The 19,957-nt window shown below is 32.0% G+C and overlaps 2 protein-coding genes across 2 annotated transcripts in view; one reads left to right on the forward strand and one right to left on the reverse strand.

Annotated features, from left to right (window-relative positions):
- Nup154 (nuclear pore complex protein Nup154) overlaps positions 1–13,278 on the forward strand; it is a 55,008-nt gene extending 41,730 nt beyond the window's left edge. The window contains 8 exon segments of the mRNA XM_076465791.1: positions 572–762; positions 1,138–1,187; positions 1,190–1,266; positions 2,496–2,609; positions 7,871–7,991; positions 10,680–10,790; positions 11,926–12,169; positions 12,712–13,278. Coding sequence (XP_076321906.1) covers positions 572–762; positions 1,138–1,187; positions 1,190–1,266; positions 2,496–2,609; positions 7,871–7,991; positions 10,680–10,790; positions 11,926–12,169; positions 12,712–12,853 — 1,050 coding nt within the window. The 3' untranslated portion in view covers positions 12,854–13,278.
- Positions 13,279–17,954: 4,676 nt separating this feature from the next.
- The window catches only part of LOC143231154 (uncharacterized), a 46,351-nt gene continuing 44,348 nt past the window's right edge, over positions 17,955–19,957 (reverse strand). Inside the window, exon 4 of the mRNA XM_076465806.1 lies at positions 17,955–18,563. Coding sequence (XP_076321921.1) covers positions 18,375–18,563 — 189 coding nt within the window. The 3' untranslated portion in view covers positions 17,955–18,374. The remainder of the gene's footprint in view (positions 18,564–19,957) is intronic.

Genomic DNA, 19,957 nt, shown 5'->3' on the forward strand with positions numbered 1-19,957 from the left:
AACTGGTCTTAAAAATTTGTTTTGAGAAAGTACGTTTTTGAAAATGTTAGTGATGTTTTCTGAAACTAAGTAATTGTTCTATGTTTCTCCTCGTGTGTTTACAGTTGAATTAGAGAAAACTGAATGTATGTTTTGGAATTGCCATGTGATCTCCAATGTTACTAGAAGCTAAAACATTTTAAATATTAACAAACAGGTTTTGATTTTAAAAGATATATTTGTATGTTCTAGGCCTCACCAAGTTAATGTGGGTCATTGTAAGGAAATCTTATATAACTGGGTATCTTGGATTAAGAAGAAAAAAAATTGTACATAGTCCATAAAATATGTAGTCTGTCAGAGAGGAAAGTTGGGTTTCACCTAAAATTGTCTGACTATGTTGGGTGATAGAACTATTAACTCCTCAGTCTATAGTTAATGCATTGATTTGTTAGGTATGCTCCCATCTTTATGGAAGTGTAGTATATGTCAGACATTTCTCCACAAAGATAGTACATTATCAGATATAATCAAAGCTTCATGTAGCTAGGACACATGATATGTTTGGTATTCTTTTTTAAATCTCACTCAGATCAAATCACCATTTTTGGAGAACTACCTGAAACAGTGTACCACAGCACAGTCAGATAACCTATCATCTGTGGAACTGATGTGGAAGTCGGACAACTTATCATCGGTGGAACTGATGTGGAAGTTCTACGAAAAGAATCAGAATTATTCTGCAGCTGCCAGGATTCTAGCAAAACTCTCTGATCGACACGGGCAAGTTGGGCCTGACAGTGCCACTGTTTGTTGGGCTGTGTTTACATTGGGCCATATTGGCTGACATAACTAGTATTATGGGCAGACTAAATTATAGTGAAAACCTATAATAAACGTATAATGCATATTAGTTCCATTCTAATTATAGACTAGACTTTAATCTAAATGTTATCTGTCAAAAGAAGTAACTTTTATAGATTATTAAAGATGAGAACTTGAATAGTGTGAATACAGTATTATTGTCATCAGGTTTGTGGATTAAGATATAATTTTCTTTTCTTTCAACAGTAAATTGTAAATAGTTCTTGTGGTTGATATTGTAATGTGTGCTAAATGGTGGGTATATCTACATTTGTATTTTGGTTTTTACTTCAGAAATGACATAAATCTTCACCAGAGGCTGGAGTATTTATCTCGAGCTATCATATGTGTAAAAGTTCGGAACTGAGAATAACAACAGCAGGAGAAGGAGAATTTCTGCATGATCTGGAAGAGAAGATGGAAGTAGGTGTAATGGTGTGGGAAATATAAACAGTTAACGGTTTTACTACAAACACCTGAAGCTATTACTGTTATCCATCAACATCACTTTCAAACAAGACAAGTGAATAATAGATGAAGTATTTAGTCACTTGTTACCCAAACACAAGTCTCATGGGCCACATGAACACCAGATCTACATACCGAACAGAAAATATTTATTGTTTGTGTTTTACTCGCATGAGGTCTTGTGAATCCACAAACTTTAATTTGTACCTTTTATTATGTGCACGGTGTGTTTATTAAGTTTTGTAATGTACAAAACTTTTAATAACACTGTCAACTAATTGTATAGAAAAACTATTTTGTTTGTAAAACAACCTTTAAGTTTAATATTTCTTCTTCCAAAGAACAAAGATTACTCACTGTGTTATAAGCTCAATGAATAAAGTTACAAAGTAGGCTCTTGTTAAATTCAAAAGGTGAAAACGTAAAAATGAAAATATTGACATGTGAAAGGTTGCCTTATGATAGCTCATAGTGTCCAAACATCAATGTGAATTAACAGTCTTGCTAGTCTAAACTGTCATCTGTCTGTTCTTTGACTGCAAATCTAATATTTTTATTTTGATTATTCAGACTAGTAAACAAACAGAAAATGAAGTAGAATGAAATAAAAATATCAAATCCATGTTGAATAATATCATAGTCTCACATTAAGTGTAGAATAGTGTTTAAACCGTAGTTATCCATGCTGAATAATATCATAGTCTCACATTAAGTGTAGAATAGTGTTTAAACCGTAGTTATCCATGTTGAATAATATCATAGTCTCACATTAAGTGTAGAATAGTGTTTAAACCGTAGTTATCCATGTTGAATAATATCATAGTCTCACATTAAGTGTAGTGTTTAAACCGTAGTTTTCATTGAAGTAATTATTTGAAATATAAAGACAGAATCCCAATTGTGCATTACACTTGTATCACATATGTTTACATCTCTAAAGTGTATCTTTGGCTGCATGGGCTCTACACTATGTAGTTTGAGCTCAAAAGATCATGCACATACTGTATGTAATCAGTTATTTATTATTCATCACTGATTACAGGACTGCAATGTAAATGTTAATTCGAAACACTTCAGCATCTTGGGGAGTGCATGAAGCAGAGAGATCTTTGTAGATTCACAAGTTACATACTGAATTAAAACTTAATCAAACAGCCTAATCTTCAATACAATGTTTTATTCAGGTTGCACGGATTCAGTTACAAGTTTTAGAGGCGTTAACAAAAAAGTCAGTTCAAGTACCAGCCATACAAGATGCTATATCTAGGTTGAATTCTGATCTTCTGGATATAACACAGGTACGTGCAATTAATCTATATTCTAGGAAACATTGTAACATGAACTTTATGACAGAAACACTCAGTTGTGCTCTTTTAACCTATTATCTCGGCCATGTTCTCGTGTTTGTTGACTTGCAATCAAATTTTAATTGAACTATTTTATGAATTTATGTAAATAAGTTTGGTGTCAAATTGTATATTATAATACAAATTTTAGAATTGTATATTAGATAATTTATTAATTTAAAAATAAATATTAAAACATGCAAATATTGATTTTGTTTTTTGAGCTGTACATTGAATGGAGCACTTGTTTAAATTAGATGTTTGTGATGATAAAATACTAAGTCTATAGTTTCATATAAATTATGAACTCAAATTACCAATATTGACAAGCTATAATATAAAATAAGAACCTGATGTTTTGCTTAGATATGGCTTATGTACTGAATCCAACATAGCTGTCCCCAGTTTTCAAAACAATTCCTTATATATTCAATGTATGATATGTAGGGGACATTCAACACCTTTTGAATGTCCCCTAGTGTTTTTTTTGTCATTTTAATCTGTGAAAAGACTACTTTCTTGTGAACTAAGTTTTCAAGAAGGTAGGTTGTGTCTTTAGTCTGCTCAAAATTTAATTTTGTAGACGTAATTATAGCTTACTTACTAAGTTTGAAAGATTATAGTGGAATCCTATAGTATCAACATAGTAACTAAGCTATAAAAACCAAACAATCATCACTTACTAAGTTTGAAAGATTATAGTGGAATCCTATAGTATCAACATAGTAAGTGATGATTGTTTGGTTTTTCAACTTCATATATAAAACAATATATTTCATATCTTCAAAATTTTAAAAGGTTTAAGAACCTACGTCAAGCATCAACATGGTGGAAAGGTTGTAGCTAGAAGAGAATTTTGTTTTACTGTTCTGTATTTTAAGAAAAATACGTTTTTAATAGCTTATTTCTAAATAATAATCTATTTGCGTATGTAATGTATAATAATTGAAATATCACAAAACATTACTAGTTCACTAAAACACATCAGGTCACTTTATAAAGATTATAGATCCGCTTTATATTACTGGATATGGTAACATGATTGTATATGCACTGCATCAATGCAAGTTAATAATGTTAGCCAGACACAAGGTCAGTGTGATTTAAAAAATAAAATATCTGTATATACATAAACATGTAATATTTAAGATTTAATCTATTTAGTCTAAACACTGGTGTTCTTGTGTAGCCATTCTAGAACAAAAAAAGCGTAATTTATATTTATTTTGTAATTTGTTTATTGTGGTTACAAGGTTGGTCAAATTTACAGACCCTATACAGTTACGGTAGATAAAACAACAAACAAGATAAGTCTTACTGAAAACAAACATTTGAAATGTATTTAGATTTTAGAGGTTACACAAATAACGAGATTTTTTGGGGTGAAGAATATTTTTTTTTCAAACGTGGCATGAAATCGCACACAGACAAATAACGAAACACTATTTTCACAAGCAAATATTTATTAAAAATACTTCATAAAAATGTGATTTTTTGTATACAAAAAATTTACAATCTTTAATAAATAAATAAAAAAAAAAACCTACCAAATTTTATGAAGGTACACACTGCATTGAAAGTTTTATTTTGTAGATACTTAACGTGTATACAAACTTGTGTATATTATACTTACTCTATTGTGAAAGGATTTATTTAGCTGTATTATGTAAAATTGAACCTTCTACATTTATAATTTAACTAAAAAAGTTGTGTGGTCTTTAATAACTTCCACGATTTAGACACTCTGTATGTTTCAAAAATATCTTTAAGTTAATTTGGGCAAACTAGTTTGGACCATATTGTTTTTATTTGCCCAAATAATAAATGATTGATGGAAGATAGTATTGTAAATATTGTTTGTGCTGACCTCTATTGTATTTATTCTGAACTCTATATCAGAAGCATTCCTATTCTTTAATGTAGTTTATTGAAATAATGTAAGTCATGGATAAATACAGAAATAAAATAACAGCTCTTATAATAACTTTGTTTTAATTGATATCTAAATGTAGGTATTAAAGAGCTAAATGAAAAAATGTCTCATGAGCTCATTAAAAAAATAATAATAATTAAGAAGCAGTTAAACAAATTACAGATGCAGTCTCTACTGACTGACATTAATAGAACATGGCTTAATGTGTTTCAAATCTGCTGATGGCCCTGCTGTCAAGCAGTGGATTCTTCTTTTACAACTTGTCTGAGTTTGTAATGGAAACTTAGAGTAGATAAGGCTGTGTTTTCCTAATATTCAAATAAAACTGATGCTGTGAAGAAGAAAAATAACCATTTTTGTAATTTTCTGTATTTTATCTTCCTCTAACCTGAAACTACTTATTCTGTTACATTGAACATAGTTTCTAATAGTTGAAAAACAATATGTCAGCTGTTGTAACCTGTCGACTGCCAAGTGTTTCAGCTGCTATGGCAGCTCCTATGCCGGGTTTCTTTCAGCAAAATTGAGTAATTTTTAAAACAAATAAGCAACAAATACTATTTTTTCTCTAAGCCAAACTTACAGTAGTGCACAAAATGAAGAAATATGTACAAAACATGATACAACAATGCACAAAATGTCATTTTTGGGTGTTGAAATACATGACACATTTAATAATTCACTTTTGTGTGAAAGGTTTTGAAGCAGGAGTCAACACGAACAGCCATTTTGCAATCAGTACATTCATATCTGCTTTCCATCCTCATGTATTTGTGAGAGCACACTTTACACTTTCTAGTGTGGTACTTTTTCTTTTCTGTTTGGGAAATAAGTGTTGGGAAGTGACATTCTGTGAGGTGAAGGGGGTTTTCCAAGGAAGGTAGGCCTCCAGTGGATTTTGGGTGCTGGGCGTGGTAATCTTCAACCGGGGTATGGATGACACCGAGTCTAAACTCCAGGAAAGACGGGTTGTTTCCCAGTGATTTGTAAACTACCGAAGCATTGTACACTGGTACATCAATCATGTGAAAAAATACTTTTTTGTGCCACTTGACAGCCTTGCTCATACTCGGATAAGCATGCAACACACACAAGTCAACCATATAACGATTGTAATCAAGGACACATTTTAGTTTTACAATAGCTGCACCAGTAGCACTGTTGACCTTTCCAATGTTTTGCATGGTATTGTCATGTATTGTACTCAACATGAAAATGTCCCTCTTATCCTTCTAGTGAAAAACACCAATGCTGTCTTTTTGTGTCATGTCCATTTCTCCCCTTTTGGATATTTGTGAAACATTTTGGCATCCCAATTCAACTTTTCATTACTGTCCCACACAAATAGGTGTCACTATCAAGCAGTGACTTTGCTAAAGTGGGACTTGTAAAAAAAAAACAACAACAACAACAAAAAAACAATCCAAATAAAGCTTATAATTTTGTCCAAACAATGGTTCCATCAATGTGCATACAGCACGTTTGCCCTGTCTGCCCTCTGTAGTGCTGTACTGTGTTGTAGCACCAATGTAGATGAAAAAGTCCCAAACATAGCCTGTTACACTTTCACATAGCTCACAACTTTTGACTCCAAACCTAGCCCTTTTAGATGGAATGTACTGTCAAAATACCAGTTGACCCTTCCATAGTATCAAAGATTCGTCAATACAAACATGTGAGGTTCTAAATTTTTCCCATAAATGGTCAGTAATGGGCTGTATCTTGTGCTATCGTTGGTCAACAATATTTTCCAGGGTATTGTCAGCAAAGAGTAGCATCGATAGCAGCAAAAGAAACCGGTTTTATGACATGCACTGACCAGAAATGGGTGTGGCAAGCACAGGGTCAGTACATGGAAATAGTTTTCTATGTCCATTAGCATTATCAGACCCATAAATTCATACATTTCCTTCTCATTAGTTGGCTTCCATGATTTTACTCTAGAATGTTCCTTCAAATCAGTGCAGGCCATCATAGTTTCTGCATATTTATTGTCTCCGTTACAATATGGTTAACAATTGTGGGAGGGAAGAACTTTTGAAAACAATGAAAGGGCTTTGAATATTGGCTCAAATTGTCGTACTGGACACCATGATTTCCTGAGAAGGGGTTTATAACTGGAGCAGCAAAGGATTCAGCATTTTAATCATTGTCATTAGGGCACTTTTTCTTGGAACTGTTCTTACCACGACTTGCAATTTTACGTTTACTCCCTGGTGCTATTGCTTGTTTACCAGTGCTGGTTGATGGCCAGTTATCATCTTCACTAACATCTGAGCGTTGTATTTCTGTATTTTTCAAAGAATCTTCAAAATTCGAATCTTCTGAATCGCCACTGCTATCTTCAAACTGCGAAAAGTTCAAAATACAACTCTAATGCTTCTTCATTTTGGATCAAAAGTGAAACCATTTGTAAGTAGGTCAAATGCATGTATGATGCTGACATCTAATGTTGAAGTTGGGTATTATTGAGAATGAATTAACTTGTCCGTGGCACTATGTTACCGATTGGATTGGACGAGTTATCTCGTCTACGGCACTGAACAGGTTAGTACATTTATTAAAGAGGAGACAAAGGTCCCAGTACTTTACTATAAAGAACGTGGATAGAAGAAAGGGTGGTATCAGTACCTAATATAAAGAACGTGGATAGAAGAAAGGGTGGTATCAGTACCTAATATAAAGAACGTGGATAGAAGAAAGGGTGGTATCAGTACCTAATATAAAGAACGTGGATAGAAGAAAGGGTGGTATCAGTACCTAATATAAAGAACGTGGATAGAAGAAAGGGTGGTATCAGTACCTAATATAAAGAACGTGGATAGAAGAAAGGGTGGTATCAGTACCTAATATAAAGAACGTGGACAGAAGAAAGGGTGGTATCAGTACCTAATATAAAGAACGTGGACAGAAGAAAGGGTGGTGTCAGTACCTAATATAAAGAACGTGGACAGAAGAAAGGGTGGTGTCAGTACCTAATATAAAGAACGTGGACAGAAGAAAGGGTGGTGTCAGTACCTAATATAAAGAACGTGGATAGAAGAAAGGGTGGTATCAAAGGTTCTCTTTTGTTGGATATGAACATAGATATAGATAAGTTTATTCAGTTCTTAAATATAAAAATACTGGGTAATAATTATTAATTTTTTATACTTTATTTGCCTCTGTTGAATATTAACTGTGACTGGTATTCTAGTGTATTAATTGAAATTTGAAGGTTTTGTTAAATTAATATAACCTAAGTAATTTCTGTATATGACATAATGTTATTTTCATTTAGCTGTATGAAGATTTTGCTGAAGTTTATGACCTGCCCGAGTGTAAACTAGCTATTGTACATTGTGCTGGTCATTATGATCCCACCTTGATTGAAAGTTTGTGGCAGAATATAATAGATAAAGGTAAGATTGTGGAATATAATACATAAGGGTATAATGTTGTGGAATGTAATGGATAAAGGTAATGTTGTGGAATATAACATATATCCAATGGTAAACAGACCACTTGTCAGATGTGTGTATATGTGTATACATATACACATGTATGTCCAGTGGTGAACAGACCATTTGATCAGTGCATGGACTCGTGAGGTAATATTTTTGTGTGTATATAAAATAACATGTTATTCAGTTTCAATTGATGTTTATGGAACCTGAATCCATAACTAGAAGGAATCAATAAACCAAGAAAATATGACAACCCTCTCACCATGAGCAGGTCAAAGGTCATGTCATAACATTTCAGAGTTACATTGAACATTTAATTAAACTATTTTATTCTAATAATTTACAAACAAAACTAGCTAATAAATCACATTTTAATACAAGTTTTAGGTTCTTCAATCTCTTCTAGTATGAGAATTCTGATGTTTGTTTTCTAGGTTCCATCATCTCTAATTTATTAACCACACTTCCAAGAAATATGTAATTTAATGTAAATTACTTGTTATAATATAGGTATTACTAAAGACAGGTGTAATTTCTTTAGTCTTGTTTGTTTATGAAGTAATAACAGAAAATCAGACCCACTTGTCACATCCTCTCTTTCCATGTCAGTACATGTTTCTGATGTTTAATATTATTTACAACCAGTTTATGAAGTAATAACAGAAAATCAGACCCACCTGTCACATCCTCTCTTTCCATGTCAGTACATGTTTCTGATGTTTAATATTATTTACAACCAGTTTATGAAGTAATAACAGAAAATCAGACCCACCTGTCACATCCTCTCTTTCCATGTCAGTACATGTTTCTGATGTTTAATATTATTTACAACCAGTTTATGAAGTAATAACAGAAAATCAGACCCACCTGTCACATCCTCTCTTTCCATGTCAGTACATGTTTCTGATGTTTAATATTATTTACAACCTGTTTATGAAGTAATAACAGAAAATCAGACCCACCTGTCACATCCTCTCTTTCCATGTCAGTACATGTTTCTGATGTTTAATATTATTTACAACCAGTAGATAAACAATGTATTATTTGTAAAGAACACTGCCTACTTTGTTCTTGTTGAAACTGTATTGATCTGAATTTTTATAAAGACTGTTATTATCATTGTTAGAAAGCCACAAAGTTTATAATAGGTGTAGCACATTGTTTATCTTTTGAGTGTTATTACTTAGTGCATTATTTAATTAAATAAAATTTTTAATGTAGTAGTACCATTTGGAATAAAATAGTAATCTTTAAGTTACATTGATAGTTGACAACTCATGTTCATATGCATTCTTTATTTATTATTATAAAAGTAAAATTTAAAAATGTTTAACTTTATTGGTATGATTAGGTAAGATGAATAATGAAATTGTGATAATAATTATAAATTTTCACAAGGTAACTTGTACATTATGTAATTTGAAATGGTAATGGACACGAGTTCACTAAGTTGTCTATAATTTGTGACCAGGGTTAGTAGTTAAATTCAGTTCAAAAGGGTAATAAATTACTAAACTTTAAGTAGAAACAGGTGTATACTGCCTCTATCCTTAAACGATTTAGGATAAACAAATGCAGCTTCCCCTAACAATTTACAATCATTTTAGGAAGAAAAAATGTTCATTTAGATTCACATCTTTTATTGTGGTTGAGTATGATCAAATTGGCTAAATGTGTATAGTTAGATAAAGTAAATTACAGATAAAATATAAAGTTTTACTGTTATAAATGTTTGTTTTATTAGAAGATTTTATAGACTATGCAAATTAAACTTATCAATTTTTAGATGAAGAAAATTATTTTTAACTTTAATATGAAAATTACTTTATACTGAACTAGCAAACATCTGGACCAAACTTTCCATATTTAGGGTTTTTTAATATCTACTTTTGAATTAAAAAATCCAATGTATAGTACTAACGTTTAAAATTATATCTACAGTTTGATTTCAAACTTATTGATAAAACAGTAGGTTGATAAACTTTTGAATGTGAGCCAACAAACTCAATGACATGGCCTTTGACCCATATTGATAATGTTAAAAGATGTGTTTAGTATTTGTTAATTGCTGATGTGTTTAATGAACGGCTGACATGTTTTAGTAATAGCTAATGAATGATGTGTTCATTGTTAATTAACAGTTGACATGTTTAACATTAGTTAATAGATGGTTAGTTTATGTAAAGTAAGTGACAGCTCTTTATGATTTAAATGTGGTTTAGCAATGATTATTTTTTCTTATTAAATATTAGATCACTTGTTCTTATTATAATACAGCCATCACTAGAAACTTTATCTATATATAGAGAGAACATCTGCTCTGTAATAATGGAAGAAACCTGACTTGTGTTTAACCCACTGCACTAACACTATTATCACATCAAAACTTGTTATTAATAGAGTTGATAATTGTGTGGAACATAGTTCAGATATGTTTGTAAACCAAAGTGGTTTAATTAATAGTTAACTTACAAAATATATTACCAACTTCATTATGTAAGAAACTGCTCTTATTTCAACAATGCAAGTTCAATAATCATGAATTTTCATGAGATTTTCTTCAGCCAGGTGAGGAGAAATTGTATAAACCTGTGCAAGTCACAAAACGTTTGTTTTTTAACACTTGATTTTTTTCTTTTATAGAACTGTCTTGTATGGCCAGAGCTTCACCTGCCACAAGGATGGCTAGCTTGAGTATCAAAGTGAAAAGTTTAGGGAAATTGTACATCAGTGCTCAGAAATACTTCCCATTAAGTAAGTGTGACTTAGCTCTGAATTAAATAAATTTCTTTGATTTTTTTTTTCCTCTTTTTTTAAGCCTGAGTGACATCATTGAGATTATACATTCCACTATTTGTTCATAAAACATGTAGATGATGCATTAAAATTGTATTTAATAATTGTTTATCTTTGTGGATGTTATTTGTATGTACAGTAGAGATGGTTGGTTTGTGAACTAAAAACAAGTAACATTTTGACCACCTCGGGTCATCACACTAAGAATAGCTTCCAGAGAAATGACCCTAATTTACCATATGTTAGAGGAACAAACAGTGACAGGTGTAAAATCATAAGGGATTTGTGTACATTTAATCTATTATGTGGTGATTAACAGTTTAATATTGCATGGAAATAATTTATACAGGTTGAGAAGTGTACCTTGGTATTGGTTTAGTAAGTTAGATGAGTTATTTAATAGTTGTTTGTATAACATTGCAGTGTTTTTATGATCACACTGTATTTATTTGTGATACAGTGTTCAAGATAGAACACCCTCCTGTGTTTTTGAATGGAATGTTTCAAATAAAAACAGTATTACCATAGAAACACTAAAATTATTACCTTGAATATGCTCCCACAAAATGAGACAACTAATTACCATATATAATAGATTAAGTATATACAGCACCCCTACAATATTATATCTATAGTTACTGTCCTATCCTTGACGTCATCAACAGTGGTCACTTATTGAACATTTATTCTTGACCTGATGATGGTCTAAGGAGGTTGAAATGTTATTTGTTGTAAATATAAATTTTATGTACCCATATCAGCTGTCTCTACTATATATTTACTGCAAGTGGGTTTCTCATTACCATGAATTATTTCTGTGTATTCAATAAACTGAGAAAGCTTTCTTCTGTAGGTTAGACTGAATAAAATATGAAACAGTCACCCAGCTATGCCATTTCTGAAAAACATTTGTATGCAAAGTAAACTATGATAACCAATAATTTACATAATGTCATAAGTTATTTAGTAATTAAAATAATGGTTAGATGTGGTTTTGTTATTTATTACATCCTTGAATTATTTTAGTTTGCTTTACCTTGGACATTTTGAATGTGAAAGTTGATAAAATGTGCTGACATGTTTTGTATAAAAGCATTTCTGGTGAAATACCTGGAACTGAAGACATGTAATGAGGATTTCACTCAAAATTGGCTCTTCTCAACATTGCTGGAAGTGGGAGTGGATCTTCCCCAGCTGCATGAAACTTACTATAAGCTGTATCGTTCAAAAGATCTGTGCTGGAAGACAGCTAGGAAGCCTTTCCATTTACTAAAAGTTATTGTTTCTTTAATAGCAGCTTTTGTTGAAAGGCCATCTCTTGTTCATCTGAATGAAAGGTAATTGTTTTGTGTAATGGTAAACTTACTTGTCTCTTTCAAAACTGTTAGAAACTTTACAGTAGTAATCACAATACTTCACTTAATGTTTTATTGTTTTTCTCGTATCTTCAAATCCAACATGGTCACTCCTTTTTAAGGATGATTTTGGGTTTGTTTCACGTCATTTCGCTTTCCCATACAATCAAATTATTCTACTGACAAGTTAAACCTGTTAACACATTTTAGTATGATGCTGTTAACACGTGCTTTGTTCGATAACTTTATGTGAGGCTTGTTGTCTTCTGCTTCTTTTGACTTCTGTTTCAACTTGTGTCTCCTCAGGTGGTTAGACTTGTGTCATCTTTAATCTTGGGTTTGTTGTTTAGTGTGCTGTTTTGATATATTGTCTCATCTGCTCCTGGATACAGGAAACACAAGTAAAGGTCTATAATTCACTGTAATCTACTTGTTTAGTTGTGCTGAAGTTTGACAAGTTACAGATGTCACTAAATAACTCAACATTAAAGATGGTTTCTAGTTAAATTTTTTATCTTTCATAGACGAGCCTTCACTACAAAATGTCTTGATGCAGTGGCTGGCTACCTAGTGGACCTTCAGTCATGCAATAGTGCTGACCCCAGTGTCCAGGCTCTAAGTTCAGATTTTAAAGCTGTTCAATTGAAGCTTGAGCGACTTCCCTGAAGACTGATCATTTGTACCCATAGAATTAATCAAGTCATTATGATTCCAGCTGATATTTGCTATTTGTAAACTGAGGTTAAGATCACCAATTTGGGAAGTAACTGTGGTGGTGAGAAGACGTGTAGAACATATTTCACACATCTATGTGTGTATTCTTTCTGAATAAAGATATGTGAAACTTGTACATGTCCTTAAAGTAAACATCCAGTTTTTCACTCGCATCATTTCCATTTTTACATTACAATTCAAATACTTATCATTCTTGCCATTGAAATTTGTGAAATGCAACCATGATTCCAAAAATGTGACATATTTCTCCCTGTAACTTGATTTTGAGAAGTTTTCATTGGTAATTTTGTCTTGTTGTTGCTGAGAATGATGTAATGTTTATGTAACCAGAGATCCATAATAAAAGAAAGTCTTTAGCCTTGTTTTCTGTGCACTGATTTAGAAGAAGAGTAAACAAATAATCAAGTATTAGCAATGAGAAGTGTATACTGGTTTTACCATGTCTACACTAAACCATATGAAATAAAACATTACTAAATATCCAAGTATAACTATGGAGGTTTTGTAAGTGGATTAGTGGTGTGAAGTTTGTTAAATTAACAATGTGTAGTACCTGATTAGTGGTGTGAAGTTTGTTAAATTAACAATGTGTAGTACCTGATTAGTGGTGTGAAGTTTGTTAAATTAACAATGTGTAGTACCTGATTAGTGGTGTGAAGTTTGTTAAACTAACAATGTGTAGTACCTGATTAGTGGTGTGAAGTTTGTTAAACTAACAATGTGTAGTACCTGATTAGTGGTGTGAAGTTTGTTAAACTAACAATGTGTAGTACCTGATTAGTGGTGTGAAGTTTGTTAAACTAACAATGTGTAGTACCTGATTAGTGGTGTGAAGTTTGTTAAACTAACAATGTGTAGTACCTGATTAGTGGTGTGAAGTTTGTTAAACTAACAATGTGTAGTACCTGATTAGTGGTGTGAAGTTTGTTAAACTAACAATGTGTAGTACCTGATTAGTGGTGTGAAGTTTGTTAAACTAACAATGTGTAGTACCTGATTAGTGGTGTGAAGTTTGTTAAACTAACAATGTGTAGTACCTGATTAGTGGTGTGAAGTTTGTTAAACTAACAATGTGTAGTACCTGATTAGTGGTGTGAAGTTTGTTAAACTAACAATGTGTAGTACCTGATTAGTGGTGTGAAGTTTGTTAAACTAACAATGTGTAGTACCTGATTAGTGGTGTGAAGTTTGTTAAACTAACAATGTGTAGTACCTGATTAGTGGTGTGAAGTTTGTTAAACTAACAATGTGTAGTACCTGATTAGTGGTGTGAAGTTTGTTAAACTAACAATGTGTAGTACCTGATTAGTGGTGTGAAGTTTGTTAAATTAACAATGTGTAGTACACACAGCGTGAACTAAGTACCTTTTATGTGATTAATTTGTATTTATTCTTATATTAGGAACAGTGATACTGTTCAATATTAATACAGGTACACTGTGTTATATGCTATTAAATTGTAACTGAGAACTGTATAGAACAACTGTTATAGTTGTATACATGTTAAACACTGGAGTACCTGTATAGAACAACTGTGTGACAGTTGTAGATGTGTTAAACACTGGAGTACCTGTATAGAACAACTGTGTGACAGTTGTAGATGTGTTAAACGTAGACACCTATGGAAAAGTTCTGAACACAGTGGTCAGTGAAGGTGATAAAACTGGTTTGTACCCGAAAATAGATCATGTTGCGATTTTAAATGCATTATAATAATGTCTGTCAAGAGCCACTATTTCATCTGACAAGAGTTAGTAGTTATTGTTACTGATTGCGCATAATGTTACTTGTAAATTAGAGACACTTAACATTTATAGTCGTCATGCAGGTCGTTGTCATGTTCTTTATAACATTATAACAAGTACAATCTGTGGACCAATAACTTCGTTTAACATAGTCTTTATTACTTAAATAAATTTTACGGAATAAATTCTTTAAGTTGGCCATAATTCGAATAAAACAGTATACTAAGTTGTCCAAACATCAAGTCTTTTCTGAGGGTTATACGTGTACAACTGAGATGGTGTTTAATCGCTGGTAGACGTTTCTCTAGGCTTGAGCCCCCCAATATTGTTACCTATGTATATTCATAAAATATGGAAAACACAATCGTCGTTGTTGCTTAACAATTAACATCAGAGACATAGATCTGTAGAACTCAACGTCTTCATTGAGACGGAAGTATGTGTCATGCGTCCCATAGCAACGTACTAAATGCACTGAAACTCGTGTCGTATTGCTGCTCCCTGTGTAATGCCATTCTATCTTGAGCTTTGACGAAGATTAGACAACCACGTTGATTTCAAGTTACAACGGATCATCAGGGATTTTACTTAATAAACCAAAGGTTTCACAGAGATTTACCCATTAATTTCATTTATTTTTTTGAAAAGTAAAACAGTATGCATATATAAGTGTATTGTGTATAGGTCAAAACTATGAAGCAACAGTGTTGTGTCCTCTCGGATCATTTTGCATTGTGTATCAGCCATCTAAATTGTACTGATGATTGTGGCATACATTTAAAATTGTGACTTACAATCCAATTAATGTTATACTTATGATTAGATAATAACCTTACATGTTAACTGACTAAATAATATTTCTAAACAATTCTAGAATGAATTTTGAAATTGTCATAGGCCCGGTAAAACAGTAGCCCAAGAGTGGGTGGTGATGACTAGCTGCCTTCCCTCTAGTCTTGCACTACAAATTTAAGGACAGATAGCCCTCGAGTAGCTTTGTGCGAAATTCTTCTTTGTAAAACAGCGATGGGCTCAGCAAGGAAAGACATATTCTTTCATGTTTATTTAAAATATAGTGAATAAGCTGTTTCCTCATATCGTCAGTAAGTGTACCGTGAAATGCATTTAGGGATACTTTAGGTGTTGAGAACAATAAACTCCTTCAGTAACGTAAAACAAAACCTCACTAAACAACATAAATACATCGGGTTAAAGAATTTTATGTTGATTTTAAATCGCCATAGGATGTTTGTGTTAAAAATAAACAAACAACTTTGATTAGATTATCATAAATGTATGGAAGAGAATTATTATAATATATTAAAGTTTAACTACTCTAGACAATTAACCACAACTGATTAAATTACGTAAATGTAATGGAGGTATGAACTACACCTGTTCAGGAAGATGAGATGACGTAAGTTACTGTCAATGATACAGAAGGAAGATATGAACTACGGCTTATTTGAAAGATGAAATTATTTAAATTACTGCTAATTATAGAGAAGGAAAGTATAAACTACGGCTGATCTGGAAGATGAGATCATGTACGTTAATGCTAATTATAAAGAAAGAAGGTATGAACTATGGCTGATCTGGTAGATGTGATCATGTACGTTACTGCTAATTATAGAGAAGGAAGGTATGAACTACGACTAATCTGGAAAATAAGATGATGTAAACTACTGTTAATGATAGAGAAGATGTGATAACATAACTTACTGTTAATGAGAGAGAAGGAAGATATGAGATACGGTTAAGCTGGAAGATGAGATAATGTAAGTTACTGCTAATTATAGATAAGTAAGGTATGAACTATGGCTGATCTCGAAGATGAGATGATGTAAGTTACTCTTAATAATACAGAAGGAAGATATGAACTACGACTGTTCAGGAAGATGAAATTATTTAAATTACTACTAATTATAGAGAATGAAGGTATGAACTATGGCTGATCTGGTAGATGTGATCCTGTACGTTACTGTTAATTATAAAGAAAGAAGGTATGAACTATGGCTGATCTGGTAGATGTGATCCTGTACGTTACTGTTAATTATAAAGAAAGAAGGTATGAACTATGGCTGATCTGGTAGATGTGATGTACGTGACTGCTAATTATAGAGAAGGAAGGTACGAACTATGGCTGATCTGGTAGATGTGATCATGTACGTTACTTCTAATTATAAAGAAAGAAGGTATGAACTACGGCTGATCTGGTAGATGTGATCATGTACGTTACTTCTAATTATAAAGAAAGAAGGTATGAACTATGGCTGATCTGGTAGATGTGATCATGTACGTTACTGCTAATTATAGAGAAGGAAGGTATGAACTACGACTGTTCAGGAAGATGAAATTATTTAAATTACTACTAATTATAGAGAATGAAGATATGAACTGATGATGATCTGGAGAATGAGATTATGTAAGTTACTGTTAATGATAAAAAACAAAGGTATGAGAAACATCTGATCTGAAAGATGATATGATGTACGTTACTGCCAGCTATAGAGAAGGAAAATATGAATTACGTCTGATATAGAAGAGGTGATGATGTGAATTACTGCTAATTACACAGAGAAAGGTATGAACTACGGCTGATCTCGAATTTATTTAAGTAACTCTTAATGATGGAGAATGAAGTTATGAACTACGGCTGATCTGGAATAAGAGATGATATAAGTTACTGTTAGTGATAGAGAAGGAAGGTATAAACTACGGGTGATCTGGAAGATACCATGATGCAAGTTACTGCTAATTATAAAGAAGGAAGATATGAACTACGTTTGATCTCTAAGATAAGATGATGTAAGTTACTCTTAATGATAGAAAATGAAGGTATGAACTACGGTTGTCAAGAAGATAAGGTGATACTGGTAGTGATATAGAATGAATATATTAACTACGACTTGATATGAACTTCTGGAAGATGATGAAATTCAAACTAAAGCTGATTCGAATTTCTTTTGGTATTTGGACAGCCAGTTTTGTTTGGATTATGTGTTTATTGACAAATATTTCTCTGTGACAGTCGTGTATTATATGTGAAAGACAGGTACTTATGACATAACTTGTGTCAGTTTTTTTAAGTACAGTAACATTTTATTGACACATATAATACACATGTAGCAATGTTACAGCACATGACTTTAGTTGTAATGACCTTTAAAAAAGTGTACTTTTTCCAAATGAAATGTAAAAGTTCATTTTATTCTAAATGGCTCATATTTACCAGTGAAATCTGTTGTAGGATGTATAGAAGGATTTTGTCTTTGATATTTGAGGAGAAAGTTTGAATTTTCTTTATTAGAGTTCAAATGAAATGTTCTTAAAACACAGAATATAAAGTTACTTTAAAAACAACGTTATCAAACTTATACCTACAAGATTAACACCTTTCTGAGTTAAAAATTCGTAGTTTAAAAAGTCCACAAATAACACATTTTAGGTCCAATTTAAACATATTTCTCTTTGAATGAACAACACAGCTTTCAGTCCAAAACTAATTGTTTATGTAAGCATAAAAAACGTTATTTGTACGAATATTAAAACAGTTTTGCTTATATCAAAGACCTATTTAAACTCACGAGTTAAATAATATTAAAGTATCACAGAATTAATAAAGCAACTAACAAATGTAAATTAGACGTAGAAACGTTCGGTTAAACAGTTCTCACGCCTGTTTAAGAGCCGGGTATTATAGTTCGTCACAAGTAACTGTCTTTAATCTCACGGGCGGGTCTCTGTTGGAGCTTCCAGCGTCTTCTCCTCAGACGTCGTCTTCTCCGTAACAAGTCTTCTCTTCTGATGGTTTTCAAGCGACCACCAGATCTTTGAATTTTCTTTCTTTTCCTGCGTCGTTTCTTCTCTCGTTTAAGTAGTTTTGTATTCCACTTCTTTTAGTTGAAAAACGAAATGTATTTTGAACGTTTACTCAAAGTTCTACGAAACATTTATCAATTTTATTAAACAATAAGCAGTTTTGATGAACTGAACTTAAAAAAAATAACCACAAAATCCGTTTAATTTTAACAAATGCACACACTAGACTACAGTTTAGTGACACTAACACACACTATTAATTCAACATAGGTACACACTAGACTACAGTTTACTAACACGAAAACACTATTAATTCAACATAGGTACACACTAGACTACACTTTACTAACACTAAAACACACTATTAATTCAACATAGGTACACACTAGACTACACTTTACTAACACTAAAAACACTATTAATTCAACATAGGTACACACTAGACTACACTTTACTAACACTAAAACACACTATTAATTCAACATAGGTACACACTAAACTACAGTTTACTAACACTAAAACACACTATTAATTCAATAAAAATACACACTAAACTACAGTTTACTAACACTAAAACACACTATTAATTCAATAAAAATACACACTAAACTACAGTTTACTAACACTAAAACACACTATTAATTCAACATAGGTACACACTAGACTACAGTTTACTGACACTAAAACACACTATTAATTCAACAAATATACACACTAGACTACAGTTTACTAACACTAAAACACACTATTAATTCAACATAGGTACACACTAGACTACAGTTTACTAACATTAAAACACACTATTAATTCAACACAGGTACACACTAGACTACAGTTTACTAACACTAAAACACACTATTAATTCAACATAGGTACACACTAGACTACAGTTTACTAACACTAAAACACACTATTAATTCAACATAGGTACACACTAGACTACAGTTTACTAACACTAAAACACACTATTAATTCAACATAGACTACAGGTACACACTAGACTACAGTTTACTAACACTAAAACACACTATTAATTCAACAAAGGTAAAACACACTAGACTACAGTTTACTAACACTAAAACACACTATTAATTAAAACACACTATTAATTCAACAAATATACACACTAGACTACAGTTTACTAACACTAAAACACACTATTAATTCAACATAGGTACACACTAGACTACAGTTTACTAACACTAAAACACACTATTAATTCAACAAATATACACACTAGACTACAGTTTACTAACATTAAAACACACTATTAATTCAACATAGGTACACACTAGACTACAGTTTACTAACACTAACACACACTATTAATTCAATAAAAATACACACTAGACTACAGTTTACTAACGCCAAAACACACTATTAATTCAACATAGGTTCACACTAGACTACAGTTTACTAACACTAAAACACACTATTAATTCAACATAGGTACACGCTAGACTACAGT

Source organism: Tachypleus tridentatus, chromosome 1, assembly GCF_004210375.1.
Source record: "Tachypleus tridentatus isolate NWPU-2018 chromosome 1, ASM421037v1, whole genome shotgun sequence".
Lineage (NCBI taxonomy): Eukaryota > Metazoa > Arthropoda > Merostomata > Xiphosura > Limulidae > Tachypleus > Tachypleus tridentatus.